Source organism: Zootermopsis nevadensis, unplaced genomic scaffold, assembly GCF_977971745.1.
Source record: "Zootermopsis nevadensis isolate Lab colony 2312 unplaced genomic scaffold, Znev_1.0 Znev_ptg000017l, whole genome shotgun sequence".
NCBI lineage: Eukaryota > Metazoa > Arthropoda > Insecta > Blattodea > Termopsidae > Zootermopsis > Zootermopsis nevadensis.
Genome location: NW_028259149.1, coordinates 17,383,861 through 17,403,795, shown reverse-complemented (window position 1 = coordinate 17,403,795; position 19,935 = coordinate 17,383,861). Strand labels below are relative to the sequence as shown.

The following is a 19,935-nucleotide window of genomic DNA, read 5'->3' as shown; positions in this document are numbered from 1 at the left end:
ACAAACAATGTAATCATTTTCATTGGCATAACTAATCCACTTGCCTGTTTTATATAGCCTTAAATCTTTATACATTTACCAATACAGTCAAGAAAGTGGTATTTTTTTTAAAATCTGAATGGAGTTCACTAGTTGATATTACACTTAAAAACAGTATCCAAAATAATGGGACTGTTTCATATGTAACACAGAATTAATTGAAAAACAATACAAAAAATTAAGATATATGACTACTTTACTGTTCCAGTATTTATCAACATTATCAGTATTGACACACAAAACCACAATATCTTACAGCATACCAGATCACATAACGCTGTAAACACACATGCATGCATACACTTAAAAGATACCATTCTTATACATCATTATGCTTTTCATTTACATAATCTTCTGTAATGTATTACAGCGAAGGCGAAAAGGAAACGAAAAACAGACTACCACTGCGGGAGCAAATAATAAATGATAAGGAACAGAAATAAAATGTAAATGGGAAGATTCAACAAGCAAAAACATAAAAAAAATATGAAAACTGTTTGTCAGCAACAACTTAACAAAGAGATGGCAGCGCAGGCAAACAAAATGATAAAATAGAGAGCCGAAGATGTCACTACTCTCTCTCGCCACACTTTGTTAAGTGTAGAATCAAATTCAACTGAAAGTGTTGCTGCACACTTACATTCACATTGTGGTAATGATAAAACACTTCTATGCCATTCCAACTTTCATCTCTTTGTTTGAATTTGTATAGTTTTCAGAGAAAAGAATAATCTATTTTGAAAGCCAACACTTCAGTGATGTACCTCAAACAGAAAAAAGTCTGCTTTATTCATGGGATATCAAAGTTCAATACCACTCCCAACAAATTATTATGATCACAGCTTTAGGTGATTTACCAAAGTCTGATTGGACTGTTGGGATAATACATATATAGTAAACTTTGGTAAGTTTACAGCAGCTTTTGCTTCCCTCTAATAGACACTGCATTTATTAACCCCAACAAACAATCGAAGCCAATAACAAATCTTCACTAAAGTAAGAAGCAAACAATATGGCAATGAATGACACTTTGTTACACAGAGAGAGAAACTTATAAAATTGTGATGATGCTCGAGTTCTTCCACTAAAACTTCTCATACCACATACCTGAAATGACTGACTTGGCACCTCAGTATACTTGCAAGAGGAAGTATACAATATCAGTAGCAAAGCCTGAATAGCACTGAATACACTGTGACTGTTACCTGCTAACTTGTTGGACTTTAATGTAGCTGATTTTATGTTGACAGAGAAATGTCACCTTCGATTCGCACAAATATGGGAAGATCTATAAATCTTACATTTCTGTTACATATGGACTTTGAATGAAGGTTTTATGAACATAAACAATGTTACACATACATGATATATCATCCAATATCTTTAGTAAAATGACCCTTAAAAATATAAGGCATTTCCGTGCATGTCTACAAACCCTCCAGCCGGTAAAAAATGTACATCTTTAAAGATTCAACTATAAGTTCTCTTAAAATGAAAACAAAAAGTGAGAAATCAGTATGTGTAAGAAAGGTACGGTAATTCTGTATCCAAGATTTATTCACACAGAACATTTTGCAAAATATAATACATGTAATGGTAAGCACAGTACTCAGTTCACTTCCTACAAGTACTGTCTTTTCAAAATTTATTTTAATCAATAGAAAATGTACCAAATCTTATCAAATACAATTTTCAAATAATAATCAAAATTAAACTGCAGCAGAACAGTCAATTCACTTACGTCTTGAACAATCAGTTACTGTTGTTTTAAAAAGGCACTTGGTAGCATCAATGACAGAAAAATTATGTGAAAAATAATGTAATAATATTTATCAAATACTAACCCACACAAAATGTCAAACAATTCTAATTTGTAGATATCTGGCTCTAAGCTACAGAAAGAATGCATGTACTCTCATCTACGAAACATACAGTAAGGAAATTAATAGGAGCGATATGACTGGACAATCGTACTCGAGTAAAATGAGATACTTACATATAAATATATTCACACCCAATTAGTTTGGTGCCTGCTTAACTGTCATGCATATTCTTTAAACATAACATGCAATGTGACAGATTTTGTCCAAATTTTCTGTGTTCATCTTGCAACATGTATAGTAGTCTCAGACATAGACCCTGTGAAACATTTTCCTACATACAAAGAAACCTGTTCTATCCACCACAATGCTCAGAAAGGTGAAGAAACTTTTGTCTCCTGTAAATTTTCCTTTCCTTTGTAACTGTTCAGCTAATGCATGTTACAGATGGTGAAGTTGTTATCAACTGCTCTCATCTCTGCAATGGCATATACACACTTATTATTATATGTATACAAAACCTTTACTTAGCACAGCGGTGGACACCGTGCACTGACATTCTATTACTGTCACAGTTCAAATCCTGCTCTTGTCCACTCCCTGTTTAACACTGTTACCAGTTGCATAAGTCATTCCACATTTCATGTTTCAATTCACAGCTTTCACTTCCGTTAAATAGAAACATCATAGAAATGTTATGGAATGTGGAGGGCTACAACAATTTACTCAAACACTCGTCAGAGAACATATTAAAAGATAATATAATAGTATTCACGAAGACTTTAACAGAACTTAAAGGCAACAACACTAAGGAATCCACAACCTCCCTGACGTGGGCCAAAAGTAGAGACTGAGGCATATCATACTTGAGCAACTCACAGCTGCTACTCTGCCAAACAGAACACCGGGTTACACAACATGATAACCATCCAAGTAGAAATTGGTGTTGTAATCTGTTGCTATTTTCAGTCTGACTGCACCACCAAAGAGAAAAATGATGTAAGACTTGAGGTTCTCACAGCGGTGAGTATGAAGATATCCGTCTTCTGGGTTATTGCGCTGTGTAGTCGACCAGACTACACAGCGCAATAACCCAGAAGACGGATATCTTCAGAAAAATGATGATCTATGTAAAGCCATAACAATAGACAGTGATGAACCAGTCCTCAAAGCATTCAACATAAACTTCTGCAGAGACAGGCAAAATCCAGAAAACAATTCAGTGACTTCATTCTCAGAACAGGAAATGCTAACCCTAACATACCCAACAACTGAACTTCTGAAATTTATGCAATGAAAAACCTACTGTAGGATACTGATGATATGACAACAGACAAGAAGTCCTACTGGCATCTTCAAAGAAATTAGCTATAGGTTTCCAAATTTAGAGCAGAAATCATTTTCCAGAGATTATGTAGGCAACTGTAACAGCCACAGAAGCAGGAAACTACCTTAACACCATCAACGCACTAAAAGGAAGAAACAATACATAACCATTACAGTTGATACAATCAATATATAGCCATAAGATAAAGACAACCATTACTTCAGGGATGGACTGGTAAGTCTACTGCTTATGTTCAAATTATGAAACAAAATACAATGTTTCTCAGAATAAAAACACAAAGAGCATTGCAGGCACCTACTGCTTGTTCTGCAGGTTAGGTATGTGAATATTTAAAATATGTAGGTTCTTAATACTTCTTGCATTATTAGTAGATGTGTCCATAACTTGTCACCATGCAAATTTTACAGGCCAACTGAAATGCTTTATCAGTTATCAATATCAAACCAAGATATTTTCCATGCTTACCATGTTATTACATTTCGTAAGACTCGAGGTTCTCACAGCCTCTGAAACGTTGGTTAACATCTACCAGACTACACAGCGCAATAACCCAGAAGATGGAAATCTTCTTATTACATTTCATTTTCCTTAAAAATATTATGATAAAGGCTGCATATTTTTAAAATATTTACCACCATACCTGTGGCCACTATGATGGTGCTGTTGACAGCAATGTTGAAAAGTGCAAAGACTGCCAAGATCTGCAATGGCATGATGTTAATAACAAATTTTAAAAACCAGTCAATTATTGTATAACTTATGTATACTTGAATCAGCGCAGAAAACTAATACAAAATGCTAATAGGATTACATGAAACTTCAACAAACTGAAGTAAATGAAGATGTAATGTCAGTGGCTAATGCTAATTAGTGTGTAGCTAAGGTACTAAAAAAATAATTATCTCTTCTTGCACGAAATATTCCAGACTTCAAAAACACTGAAAAACTAATATTAAAAACACATTTCAGTATAAAGACAAAATAAAGTAAGATTTCAGGTTCTTGTAGTGGCTAGCATGAAGAGGACTGTCTTGTTGCAACATGTAGTCTAGCAGAAATTAACCATTGATTGGGTGAGCACATCAACATAAGTAAATTTCTACCAGAATACTTAGTGCAACATCCCAAAACAAAAGTCCTCATGTACATAATGTATACCTACAATGTTCAATACTTTCTCCATCCTCCACGCAAGCTATCAACTATACCGATGTCCTTATCATCTACGTTTGGAACAGGTAATTACTCTTACTCGAGGACTGAAGTGACTGCAAGCTGAACAGCAGTGATGAGACATGTATTATACATTGGAAAATATAGTACTAATATTTTTAACTGACATAAAGAGTTGTGTGAAAAAATGCACATCAAACAAAAGAACAAAGACATTTCAAGTAATTATGCAATATATCATTCAACGATCAGCAACATTCACAAACTTTGTTCTCTTCACCACTGTTAACCTCAATCTTGTGCCTTAAATCTCTACTCACTGCTTTCAACACTGTCAAATTGGTATCCTAAATATTCAGAAAATATGTTATTAGGTACTTAGAATTACTCAGTGAAACACAAATGCACACACGCACACACTTTCTATCTTATACAAACACCAAACTGTAACACTATTTATAACAAAGTGTACTGTATTTAATAATGTATACAAATGTACAAAGAAGTTGAATAAATCACGTATATCATAATTTATACTATAACACTGAAAGTATTTTATATTTCCAACACAACACTGAAACCAAAAAATTATTACATTACAGAGTTTAAATGTTGTATAAATACAATAATAATCCATTCAGTACACAAACTTTATACAACAGACTCCAACAGATGTAATTTGGATACATATTATATGGCAAAGATATATGCATATTAAGATTGGTATGCATGAAAGAATGAAAGACCATTTTTTGGTACATGCTAGTAGCTCATACAGAACTTGCAAACTTCATATTTGGCACAAAAGCTCGAGCTACACAAATGCTTAGTGGACAGCAGGTTTCAGATACGATGACAGGAAACATGCCACCTTTTTGAATAAAACAATATGGCATCCTCTACACATTACTAATATTCTGAGCAAAGAAGACTGCATTTGTGGGAATAATTTGATCAAATCTTCCGTCACCATTAACAAGTTGCATCTGGCCTACACGAAACACAATGGAAGCATTTGGTCAACATTAAGAAGAAACACTCTTATGCTATATAACATACAATAAAATACAAAACATCATCACCTTCTATCACTTAATCACACTTTCATTACAAGGTGCAATTTTAAATCTTGTGCAGTCTCATATTTCAAGGACTACTGATATGCAAAAGTTAATAATTTCCAGCATTTTGCTATTAATTTTAAGTAAATCAGAGAAAAACCACACAGTGCTACTAAAATCAAGCCTGGCAGTGCTGACTCATAAAAAAAAAAACGTATCTTGATATGGTTAAGAAATTTCTAATTAAAATCTCCTATGTAATCATGACAGACATGACACAATTTGTAAATGACAACAGAAGCTCAGAGAGTATAATGAAAATGCCTCAATGAGTACATAAATGTCACAAATAAAAATAAAAATGAAGTGCACTTGTTTCTTTGCCACCAAAAAACCCATTTCCACAATCAGAGATATTACAGGTATATCATATTTTGATAACCTTACAATACAAAATTCTGAGAAACAGATTTATACCACCTTTATATTCAGATATTCAATCCTCAATAAAATCTTTTGCGGGAATTTTCTTGGTGTTTTTGGTAGAACATGATTCCAATGACAACACAAGCAATTACAGCAAGTGCTCCAACTAACATCAACAAGAAAATCTTAATTCCACTTAGTGACGATGGCTTTGGATCATCCACATGATCTATAACAAGAACAAATAAATTACACCTATTAAAATATATTAAAAATTTTTGCCGTCAATCATAAATATAATAATGTTAAAACATCATTTAACGTTCCCCATCGAGTACTCGATTACAATAGGAACTTACACGACTAGTTTCGGCTATAATTTAGACATCAACGGGTGTTATGTAGTTTAAACTTATCACTGAATTACTGATTTTTATTGTTTTTTATGATTTATAGTCTTCATTTTCTGATGATGTTCTTGTCCATTTATAGTTTCTTCGTTCGTTGTATTATCACAAGTCACTATTAGGTTTGTATTACGTATTTTGTAGTGACGTCAATATTTTATGTAGGACCAAGAAGTAATATCGTAATCGTATAGAAGAGAACGGAGATATACTGGACTGTATTGGAGCGTGGCTGGTTACCGACTGCGGTGCTAGTGAGTGAAAGGTGGTTTGTTAAGGTTGAGGTCAAGGTACTGAAGTGCTTTTTTCTGTTGATGTTTTAACATTATTATATTTGTGATTGACGGCAAAAAATTTTAATATATTTTAATACTTATGAATCACAATATGACGCATTTACAATATCTTATAAATTACACCTAACTGCAGAATGATCAAAAAGTGATGCCACCCATTCCTGACACGTTCCATCTGTGCCCCCCCCTAAATAAAAAAAAGTTACATAAAGTGTTGAAAATGTCCACCGCTTTCAGTCAAATTTGGTTATAACAAGAACCAAGGGACCGAAAAAAAGTGCTTGTTATACCCGTTATTGTAGTCATATGTTACTTTTGCTGTTACGCACTACTTTATCACACACACCCACACACATATATATTTACGGAAAAAAGGATAAAAACAACAATGAATAAACATTTATGTTACTTCATATTTCCTTCTGAGCTATGAAAGCAATACAAATTATCATACCTCTTGGTGATTCAAAAAATGCTGCTGATGGAGATATCTGGGAGCGATCCTCTTCCTCTTTTGGCTGTCCACAGAAATAGATAAAATTAATCATCAAATGTACCTATCAGGTTTCATTATGTTCAATCTATTACTTATAGGATAACTTAAAAAACAAAGTGCAAAAAAAAAAATCCCACATTACACGAGCTTAAAAATATATAGGCATAAATATCCAGGATTACCCCAGCAGAGCTGCAACATGTGAACATATGAAACAGAGCATGTTTTTTTCTATGCAACGCATGTTTACAAGCACAAGCAGAATATTCATAACACCTGTTCTGAACGAGTAGTTTGTCTCAAAGCTTACATTTTTTCTTGTGCCAGACCTACCTAGAACACAGCAGCATACTAGGTGGTCCATAAACAAAACCACAACCCTGTGTTTACTTTATGCACTTTACAGAAGGAACAAATAAAAAGTAATCATACTCACATCATCTGGTAAATCTAATTCAAACAGCCTGACAGACATGATATCGTGAATGTCTGAGAGATCACCTGTTGCTGCAGTTATGCCAAAATAATAACCCGTTGGCAACCGAACTCCATGGACAGACAGGCACTCCTTCCAAGCTGCCTTGTTCTCAATATCAGTCGAGACTGAAACATACAAACAAGATGTGTCTTTGAAAACTAAATTCAGAAAACAAAACTGAATGTTATAATCAAGAATCACTTTGTTACATGTTTTTATCACTTCATCAACAAAACCATCCTGTCATATGATATATCCAATAATAAAGCAACGTTAAAAAACATACAGTATAAAAACAATTCTGAATGGTTAACGCTATGCATAAAGTTAATTAATTTGCTTTTTATTAAAATAATTAAGATAGTGTAATTGCGTCATATTGTGAATATTCTAACAATTATTTATTTTAATCCGTCTTATCACAATATTTAAAATTTCTTATAATTAAGATAATAAAATATCATTGATGTTCCATATCGATTGATCGATATACATTTTGGAACATCCTTTACACAACATGTTTCAGTTTTTATAAAACCATCATCAGGTGTAAAAGATTTACGAACTTAAAACTCAAATATGATTCCATTTGGTGATGTTTCATGCCATTTGTTTTTCAATTTTGGGCGAGGTGTTGTCTTTTCTTAAATTTTATCAGATGTACATATCGGTCCTAGATGTAGGAGTGATTGTTCCGATATGTCCAGAAGTACGACTGTCATCGTATAGGTGTGGGTTTTAAGTTCGTAAATCTTTTACACCTGATGATGGTTTTATAAAAACTGAAACATGTTGTGTAAAGGATGTTCCAAAATGTAAATCGATCAATCGATATGGAACATCAATGATATTTTATTATCTTAATTATAAGAAATTTTAAATATTGTGATAAGACGGATTAAAATAAATAATTGTTAAAATAATTCTCTAAACAAGGACAATTTAGAAATGACGATAGATTTCAGGTAATAATAACCAAAGTAACTAGCCTCTACTTGTTCCTGCATAAATAATGTTCCATATTCCTTAAAAAGTGAAAGTAACATTACTATACAGAATACTAGATCCAACTTGTTAAGGAAACAAGACATGCAAGCATGCACTTCAAAATTTGTACAAAACTATGTGCAAGTACCTGCATGACTCTGAACTGAACATTTCTACTAAATACCCTTTAAACGTACAATTGTAAACATGAATCAAATCTACTGAAAAAACATTAATTTTTAGTTCAGTAAGTACAGTAATTGACTATGGGCTAGAGAACCAGAATCCAATTCCCAGAAGAGATCAACATTTTCCTCTTAGCCTCTATGTCTAGTGGTCTACCCAGCTTCCTAGCAAAGGGTACTAGAGGCATTTCCCTGGGATGAAAACAGCCAGGGCACGTAGCTGACCACTCACTTACCTCCATCTAGTGCTGAGGTCAGGAAAGAGAAAGGTGGGGGTGCAGCAGACATGGGGGATATGAGAAATGTGTACAAAATTTTAGTTGGGAAGCCTGAAAGGAGACAATTACTCAGAAGACACAGGCATAGATAAGAGGATAACATTAAAATAGATCTTTTAGGAAACAGGTGTAGAAAGGAGCAGACAAGCTTTATATGGTTCAGAATAGGGTCCAGTGGAAGGTTCTTATGAACACCAGTTCAGTTCAATACAAGGATGAGAACTAGAAGCCACACCACCACTGTAATTTGTAACTTCTTACCATCAATAATACCGATATGGAGGCTTTGTCAACTTCTGTGGTGAAAGCTGCACCAGTGAAACTTTATATAAAATCACAAATCTGTTGTCAAAAAAAAGACTCTCAAAACATAAAAACCTTTGTGAAAGTAATACTACTGTAGAATGTAAAATAATGTGAAAAATACACTTAATTTTTGGTTTCATGATAACAGGTACACAAGTGAAATTTTGCATGAAGATTTTAATATACATACATTAAAATTCTATATGAAACATTTATGTGATAACAATTACAAGCATATTGAGTTCATAAAGCTATGAGTTTAGAGAAGGAAAAATTGGGGGGGGGGGGAATAAATAAATAAATAATAATAATCAGAATGTGTTGTATGGAAATTATGAACAGGAATAGTATCATCATTAATTTAAAGTTTTTGCTAGTCTCACCACATAAATAAAGAATTTTAAAAAAAGTAGGCATCATATATTGCTTCCAGAATTTCTTTCCCTCATCATCATTAACCTAACTGATCTTGGCTTAATCAATCTGCAATCATGTAAGAAGTAACTGATGAAATCAAACATATTACCCTTTCAAACACAAATTCTAACAAGAGCATAACTCAATTCTTATACAATTCCACTGAAACAGAAGATATAGTGCATTATTTTCATAAAGTACCATACAAAGCTGGCAAGGTATATTCAAAATATATATTCTTCATTCTGTTCTATCACATATCATGCACAATATGTATTTGAAACTGAATAAAAATCTAATAAATGCAAAGAATCTACTGCAAGTCTTAAGGCAGTCTTTACAGTACACTCTCAATTATCTGAATTATTTGGACATGGGAGTAGAGGAAACAAAATTAAAAGCTGATAATCCAAAATTATATTCGTTTAAATTTTCAAATACATTTTAACACAAATTAATCACATTTCAATGAAGATCACACTTGTACCTCAACTATGCTGGACAATGTCTATCATCTGAGGTTTGTGTAATATACAGGAAGTCCCACAATGTCTACACATTATAATATGGAATATTAACCTGTTTATCAATCTCCATATGTTATGTTTATGAGGGGAACCTAGTGTGGTCTACATTTAACAGATGGCACCACAGTATTTTTCCCATGATTCAGATATGTAAGTTGGCAGAGGTTTAGCTTATTATCCTATCTGCTATATAGTCCAAGCTACTGAAAAAGTGTTGTTAAATATACTGTAAATAAATAAAACGATCAACAAATTCAGCTTCAAGTGCAATAAAGAATAAACCACTTTAAGAATGTTTGATAATTTGTCATCTAATAAAAACCCACATTTAATCAATGCTACATGTTACAACAAAATGTTTCCTATGTTCAGGAGAATGAATGATACTTTTTAGGAGGCATTTAATAATTATTCCTTACTGTAGACTAGCACATCTCTCAATTGAATTTGGTACCCTTTGAATACCCATCTTGTATGCTATCCATTAGATCATCAGACTGATAGAATAAAACAGAAAGAGTGAAGAGTTTGGTTCATGTTTATATATAAATAAACAGTTTCATAAGCTCTTAATAAATTCATTATGAAAATTAAATTATGTATCCACAATATGCAAACCCAATCATCCACACAAAGATAATAAGGAGTATACTGTACTTTAAAGATGCAGAGCTAAAAAAAAAAAACATTATAGTGAAGACAGGAAATACCAGTGTATAAGACATTACTGAAGGATGCAACTAGACAAATTTGAGAAAAAAAAGGCCTCTGAATCAGTAAGCAACAGGTCCAACAAATCTTAAAATATATAGTCTGTGGTGAAGCATACACACTGTACAAAATAATATCAGTCTAAAACATGATTTCATTATAAACTAAATAAAGTACACTCTCATTTCATACGTTATTTCAATAGTGGAAAATATTAATTATTCTCTAAATAAAGGCCAAATACACCTAAAAGTGATTAAATAAAATTATCTTTCAAATATCGGTTAATTCATTCAAAATTTATTTTCTAAATATGCAATCCAATTTGTCACTGAATCTAATCATAACTAGTCAAAAATTCATACTGATTTTTTTAAATGATAAATGTTTACATTTTGTCCACTTACCAACCAAGTAGTACAAAAGCCTTCAAGTGATATCAATTTAGGAAAATCTGACTATTCCATTTCCACAGTAGACTGTCGCCTACTGTCTCAGAGGCCAAACAGAAAAATAAGACAGCAGAATAACTACCAAATTTTCCTTTCTTCTGAGCTTCAATCACCATGATGTCCCTGGGATAAACATTCACTGGGCAGCAGAGAACAGCGCACAGACAGTTAAAAAAAAAAAAGACAAAGGGAAAGAAAAGACAGAGAAAACCCACATTAAATAAGAAAGTGAGAAAGGAGATAAGGGGAAGAATAAGAAACCACAAATGAGCCTTCAGTACAATGTGGTATCTGCACACAAAAATAACAGCCAGCACAGTATTACAGGACATATAAACAAACTAATAAGTATTTTTTATTTATTTAGTGTTCTGTCTGACGACAGGTCCATATGAACAGGATCCTTCCATCCATTTCTCGGACTGGGACCTGTTCATATACGTTCTTGGCAGATGATCCAGAAGTGGTTTGCCATTGCCTTCTTCTGTGTGTGAATGGAGTAATTGTTGGGATGCCACGGAGGAAAACTCCGTGTTGCCTAGACCACGGCCTTGCCCAACACAAGTTATAAATTCGGGCACCGCCGGGAATCGAACCCGAGACCCCAGGATTACAAGGCCAGCGTTCTAACCGCTAGACCACCGTGGCCTAATAAGTATACTAAGCTGTAATTGGAAGTGCGGGAGCTTCTGTCGTACATACATTACTCACAGCTTTTCAAGAAAGTATTCAGCAACAAGTATCTACATGTCATTTATTATTTGTGTATTAGGATGTGATAGCTAGGTTCACTTTTTCTTACCAATGTCTATAACAGTTTTAAATTTTGTCCTTCCTTACTTGAAACTGCTGACATTTATGTTCCTACTCAAAATTTCAGAGACTTTTCTTTTATCACTGTTGGTTCCACACATAAATATTGAACCTCTGCTAAATGTGCGTCAGCTGAAAATGCCTTTTGTAAAGATACTGATAAACATTACAGTCCCAATTATCTGACCTAAATGGACTGAACGATGGCTGGACAATTGAAAATGTCAGATAATACAGAAGACTGATGAAAGACAGGGGTAATTATTAAATAAATTCAAAACTAAATTTTTGATATTTTCTGCTGCATCCGTAATTGACCATTTGGCTGCTGATGGAGCCCATTAACAATAATTAAATCAATTATTATTATTGTTGCTGTTTTCTTCACTAATGTCACTGTTATTATTGCCATTGTTACAGAAATTAAAATATCTTCCTCTGAAACCAACCACTGCCATTATTATAAAAGTACCACTCATGTGATGTGGAAAAAATTGAAATAAAGTTTTGATAGTGATGACTCTTGTAGCATAAAATGCAAATAAAGTCTATGGTGGCATCTATTGTGGGGTCTGGTGAACTCTGTGTTTGGTGGGAGTCTTAAATCAGGTGGACAGTTTTGTATTTGTGTATTTGGCATGAATCTGGTTTCAGCTGTTATGAAGATGGTTCACATTTAATTTACTTTGCAAAGACATTTTATAAAGATATCCGTCTTCTGGGTTATTGCGCTGTGTAGTCTGGTCGATGTTAACCAACGTTTCAGAGGTCATACTGAATCGCCCTGATGACGGAGGCAGTATGACCTCTGAAACGTTGGTTAACATCGACCAGACTACACGGCGTAACAACCCAGAAGACGGAAATCTTCATACTCATCGCCCTGATGACGGAGGCAGTATGACCTCTGAAACGTTGGTTAACATCTACCAGACTACACAGCGCAATAACCCAGAAGACGGATATCTTCATACTCACCGCTGTGAGAACCTCAAGTCTTACAAACTTCATAAAATTTTGTCCTTTTCCAAATAAATTTACAAAAAATTAGGCTGCAATAACACATACTACTGCTAAAAACAAAAACGGTTCATTCCCATCTATTTTAATAGGTCATACTATGCTAGTGAATGTGGTAAGAGTTAATATGATCAAACGAAACAAAGAACATTTATATTCCGGACTGATAGAGCAGACACAATAAATAGTCAAAAAATACACCCATATCTGCAAGTAAACTGGTACACAGAAGACACAAGTTGTACTAGAGTAAGTGTTTTAAAGAATAGAAAATGAAAACCACTAAGAGATGAAAATTTGGAGCCAGAACAGGTCAAGAGGGCTAATCAAAGACGCCGAAGGAAAAAAAAAGCATTTGTGTGGTTCTGGTATCCACAATGTTCTTGCAGTTACCACACTGTACTTCACTTGACACATGCAAACCTTCAATGTACGAGGAACAAACACACACTACACAATCAAGTTAAGTACAAACATCTGAAAGATCACTCTTGATATACCTACAACAGTAAAATAAAAATTCTATATACTCCAACAGACAGAACAACACCGCACAAGATAGAACTTCCTTTTACCGCACACAAATTAAATTACAAACACAACACAAAAATACAAGAAATACAAACTTTTCAACACCAAACACTGACCAATGGTAATCATTCAAGTCAATAACAAATGCACCATCTAGCAACATCAGAGTAATTATATTATTCCTAAAATTTTTAGGTATTAAGAGAATATAATTAACAGTCCTTCCATGTTCCTTTTGTGAATGTCAGAACAATGACAAGAACCAAATTAAAATCATCATTCAAGAATGGTACCAGTGAACACTGCATTGTTATGAATGTTTTCACTGTGAGATTTCACCTTATAAAAAAGAAAATGGTATTTCTTAATCTTTCATGTGTAACTAATTGTATCTCAAAAAAATGTTTCTCACATGTCAAGGCAAAATAACTTCATCAAAATTTAAATTCCCATGCTCCTACCACACACTACATAATATAAACCAGCGAATAAAGAAACAATCACTATAGTTGTAGATCATGTAGCTTTTGTACCAAAAAACTAGTGCTGCTGGATGACAAAGATTTTGAAGTACTAGTATTTTAAACAAACCACAAATTCAAAATTTCAGCCAGATTAATAATCCTAATCACAATTTATCATAGCTTTTCTCAGTCCCTCAAAAAAACGATGGAACAGTACCTTAAAACAGGCCACAACTGCTTCCTCTTATGTTCTTTTCAATCATCATTCATCATCACAATCCTGTCATTACTCATTAAGTACTATGTAACACATGGGGCTGACACATCATTAAACCAAACATCAAGTACTACTTCAAATTTCGAAGGTCTCAGTTTCAAATCTTGGCCTGAAGACAACATATCCTGAGGTTCTTCATGGTATTCCTCAGTCTCTCCAAGCAAATACCAATAGATTACTTAAAATTAGGCCACAACTGCTTCCCTCCAACTAACTTTTCATTAATCATCCTATCATTTGACATCAACAGTGCTGATAAACCATAAATAAGTAAATTGATAAACTGACACATCATTAAATAAACAGGAAAGGAACAATTCCTGTTCACATGTTGTTTCCATTCATGTGCCACTTAACAAAATTACTACATAACCTCAGCAGCTGAGGCAGCATTATGAAATAACTGCATGAGACAAACCTGCCATTTTCCTACAAATGATCATACCAACAAAATAACAAACCACTTGCTTGAACAGGATTTTATGACAACAGGAGCAACAAAACTTTGCCACTTGGATATATCTTTATAGTAAACTGACAAGTTACATTAAGTAAGATTACAGGGTCTACAATTTATGAGGCTGCGGTCGTGCTTGGATTGCGTGGTCGGCCTGCACTCTGTTGATGTGGGCGGGAGTTGTGCGCGTTCTTCTGGTGGGTGACCGGCGAATCAGTTTCAGTTCCGCTAGTAACAGCGAACTACGAATATTTCTCGTCACTTATACATGTTATTACATTAACTGTTCTTACCTAAAATCACAAAAGATGTTCAAAGTGACTTCCTTGTGCTTGCAGGCAAGCTTCACATCTCATTGACATGTTTCGAAATACTCGACGAAGCTCTTCTTGGCAAACTGCCGAAATCAATTAATGTAATAACATGTATTAGTGACGAGAAATATTCGTAGTTCGCTGTTACTAGCGGAACTGAAACTGACACTCACCGGAAGAACAACTCTCGCCCACATCAACAGAGCGCCAGCCGACCACGCAATCCAAGCACGACTGCAGCCTCACAAATTGTAGACCCAGTATTTAGGTCAGCTTATTTACATAACCTTAAATAAAGAAGATGACTGTCTTCTGGGTTGTTGTACCGTGTAGTCTGGTAGAAGTTCACCGATGTTTCACAGATCCTTGTCCTTGCTGCCTCAATCATCAGGGTGATGAGTAATCATCACCCTGATGATGGAGAAAGCAAAGACCTCTGAAATGTCAGCAAACTTCTACCAGACTACACGGTACAACAACCCAGAAGACAGTCATCTTCAGACTCACCGCCCTGATGATGGAGGCAGTATGACCTCTGAAACGTTGGTAAACATCGACCAGACTACACAGCGCAACAACCCAGAAGACAGTCATCTTCAGACTCACCGCCCTGATGATGGAGGCAGTATGACCTCTGAAACGTTGGTAAACATCGACCAGACTACACAGCGCAACAACCCAGAAGACAGTCATCTTCAGACTCACCGCCCTGATGATGGAGGCAGTATGACCTCTGAAACGTTGGTAAACATCGACCAGACTACACAGCGCAACAACCCAGAAGACAGTCATCTTCAGACTCACCGCCCTGATGATGGAGGCAGTATGACCTCTGAAACGTTGGTAAACATCGACCAGACTACACAGCGCAACAACCCAGAAGACGGAAATCTTCATACTAATCGCCCTGATGATGGAGGCAGTATGTCCTCTGAAACGTTGGTTAACATCGACCAGACTACACAGCGCAACAACCCAGAAGACAGTCATCTTCAGACTCACCATCATGAAAACCCCAAAATTCAACCTTAAATAAAATCCAAATTCAGTAATAGGTTAGAAAGAATAGGTAGGTTAGATGAAACAACAGAAGGCTACATACCAGTCAGAACATCCCTTTCATAGCGAATGGAAATGTGTGAGTCATGGTCCAGATTACGGAACTTTGCCTCGCAACCTGCTAGCTGTGTATGCGTGCCATCTCGATCATGATCATAATGCAATGACCCATTGTTTACCATCGCTGAAACATATGGGTGTTGGTGCTGAAACAATGCATACAAATGAGAAAGCAGTTTGATTATTCACCCTCTTCCAGCCAAAAAAACTTAAAATATTCCTATTAAAAATGTTGTTCCCAGCCTTAGCACTAAGAAAGCATGGTATTTGTGTTTTCAGTCTATCCCATAGTAACAGTTGTCTTAATATGAAAATGCTACTTTCTGTGAACAAATGTGGGAACATCTTGGGTTACAATCTCTTTAAATGGAGTTCGAAGAAAACTGGTATATACAGGGAATCCAATTTGTGCTTAGACAGGCCAGACAGAAGCTTGTTTGCCCACACCAGCCTGCTGCTGGTGTGGGCAAACATCCACTTAACCACAAAACGCTCGCTGGAATATTGATAGAGCTGCTTGTTTAGCATGGTTAGTTATTCTTGAGATATACACAAATACAGTTCACAGTACTGTAAAATATAATGTACAAAAAATGAAATGTCCTAAAAGGAAACTATTCCTATATGAACATTTCTAGTGTTTTTCATAAAGCAAATGCCACAGAAAGTCTCATAACAAGTATCCTGACAGTACAGTGCAATATAAAGCAACAATTTACAATATCATAACAAAATTACAATTATACATAGCCTTTTGCCTGCAGATTACAAAGCAAGAATAAAATACTGCAGGTGGTTTGAGTAATCAGCACTGAAAGCATTTTTTGACCCCAAACTAAAATTTTATTCTGATGAGTCATAGTAGACTTTAAGTGGTTACATAAACAGCCAAAATAACAGATACTGGAATACAGAAAATTCTTATGCTGTTCATGATACACTACTGCTTGATTTGAAAGTTTGGGTTTGGCATGCAATTAGTGTGCACAGGACAATTCAGCCCCTTGTTTCTTTACAAAACGGTCAACTGCGAATGTCATATGAGATTCTGTATTGTACATAAATTTTATGCAAGATAATGTAACAGCACACTGCAAATTATTCTATGGTTGCATTAGATGAAGTCTTTGGTGAAAGACATAAACTGAGGACTGTGGCCTTTTCGATCACTCAGTTTAAATACTTGTGACCTTATTTGTGTGGCACACTAAAAGAAAATTATTTATGAACATTCTATAGAAGAACTTCAAGCAAATATTAGGTGTGAAATTTTCATTATTCCATACAACAATTTCAACATGTGTCTAGAAACATACATCCCCTATGTGAGGCACACCTACAAGCAGAGGATTACCATTTTGAGACTCTTCTACAGAATAAAGTAAGTTAAACTAAAGCGGAAAAGTGGACCAGGAACTTCCGAGGATCCAGTCACATCAGAACCCTGAAGATGGGGACAGAGTTTGTTTCCGAAACGTCAGTTTACTACGGTAACCAGTTAACGTGGCTGATTGCCCGAGAAGATTTTATTGAAATAGGTTATGTATTTAATCAGAAAATCTGCATATATGTTATTAATTACATTCACTTACATTGTGTGGACCATTATGGTTGCTGTAGGTGTCAAGAATTACTGCCAATCCTTGAAAATAATCCATATTGCCAAACACTAGACCAGGAACCATACGATCCTTTGCATACCAGATAGCAAATCCATCTCCATAAAGTTCTTTGCCTTTTCCATGCACCTTAAAGTGTACTTGTAACTGCCAATTACGAGCATTGCAAGGCTGAAGAGAGAGTACACAGATTAACAGTGATTAATTTTCTCAGGAAATATCAATGTTTTTTTAAACACATATTTATTACAATTTTATGCTGTTCATACATGATGACAAAAACGAGCATTTTGATGATAAAATAGAGCTAGAACAAGTACATCATGAAACACTTGAAGAAAGGCATCATGTGTGATCATCATGTCATATATTTGAATATGTGATAATTCTTGTCATGTCATATATTTGAATATGTGATAATTCTTGTCATGTCATTCTTGAGTCATTGCTGTGTAACTTACACAAATATCCTGTGAAGCTGTAAACCACGTGACCGTCAAAGCAGCAAACAAAATCATAGGGCAGAAAAACCAAACTTAAAAGAACGAACTTAACTTGGTATTACCTACCACGGAATTCCACAACAATCCTTGTTTGCTCTGAGAATCTGGTGTGAGCCGAACGTAATTGTTCGTCACTATCGTACTGCCCATAAAATCCCAGTATGGTATCGTCATTCCAGCACCTACAAACCAGTCCATAATTATCAACACAGGAGACAAACGAAAATAAGTTTCAAAATTCTAGTCCATACTTCAATAACCCGAAAACAGAATTTACACTTTACCTTGATATGGTTTTATTAAAGAATGTTCTCTCTTCATATAATCTTTCGTATTCCATTCTGCCTTTATCTGCATAAAAAACAACACCAACATAGACAAAAGGAGGTTTGTAACAGAATGAACTGTCATGCTGTATTCTTTTCACACAAACAATCTCGTTCAGTTTATAAGCTTTTCAGCTCCAGTTCCATTAGCGCTGATTTTTAACCACGGAACATCAACTTGTAATCGTCTGAGTTCAAAACGGAACGAGTATCGCCACACAACTGAAATCAACATTGAACATTGTTTAAGGAATCACTAATTATCATTGGTTCAGAAGAACAATTTTCATATAAATATTTGCACCCAACTTTATACATGACGTATTTTTTAAGAATACAAAATTCGGACTGATTAAGTCTTTAAATAAATGTTTTGACATGAAATTGTCGTTACGCAATTTTCCGCTTTTGCGTGTAACGATGGCGCCACAATCACCAAGCTTATAGTTATAGTCAATATGTATTCGCTTTTTCAGTTATTTTCTTCTTTTATAGAATCAAATATTCGAGCTATCTCAATAACAACCTGTGAACTGGCCCCATTTTGAGTTACTTAATTCCAGTTGACATCAAAAAATTGACAAGGGAACCACGGTTCCGGAGAATCTGACGTAAATACGTCTCTGTAATTAAGTATCTTTTTAATGCTACCTTAAATTGCTCCTTCTTATTTACAAGACTTGTGAGACTTGGTGGTAGACTATTGAAAATTTTGATTCCTGCACAATATGCACTCAACAATGCCGAGTAAACAGAAACGTAACAATTAGTTTCTTAGGTAACATAACAATGCACGCAGGAGTTCATATAAAAGCTGACCATTGTTGTCGGTCCATATTTACACATTGTTGATATAGATCTTACACATCTTCATTACGCTTTTTTGCCGAATGACCCTTCCGTATAGACGTATTTACGTCAAAATAACTTTGCATTGTGACTACAGAGTATGTGTTTTGTATGAATCTCAGAATACACTTGTCTAAACATCAGTGAAATGAAGGCGCATTGTTTTTTCTCTAAGTAACATCATACATCGTCAACAAAATAGTGGGGTTACTACAAGTGTCTTTGTTAGATGACGA

General features: G+C 34.7%; 1 protein-coding gene across 2 annotated transcripts; it reads right to left on the bottom strand.

The window, feature by feature from the left end:
- Positions 1 to 1,578: 1,578 nt before the first annotated feature.
- On the bottom strand, positions 1,579 to 19,574 carry LOC110834723 (vesicular integral-membrane protein VIP36). 2 transcript variants are annotated; one of them, XM_022074170.2, is made up of 8 exons: positions 19,502 to 19,574; positions 18,809 to 19,072; positions 18,591 to 18,706; positions 17,995 to 18,192; positions 16,386 to 16,548; positions 7,503 to 7,669; positions 7,025 to 7,088; positions 1,579 to 6,096 (listed from the first exon to the last, which is right to left on the bottom strand). In XM_022074170.2, exons 2-8 carry the CDS (start codon positions 18,933 to 18,935, stop codon positions 5,945 to 5,947), a joined length of 987 nt encoding a protein of 328 aa, XP_021929862.1. In that variant the 5' UTR covers positions 18,936 to 19,072; positions 19,502 to 19,574; the 3' UTR covers positions 1,579 to 5,944. The 2 variants fall into 2 exon arrangements, with proteins under 2 accessions (XP_021929862.1, XP_087206777.1); XM_087350651.1 differs by lacking the exon at positions 19,502 to 19,574 and having other exon boundaries at positions 18,809 to 19,090.
- Between the last annotated feature and the right edge of the window lie 361 nt (positions 19,575 to 19,935).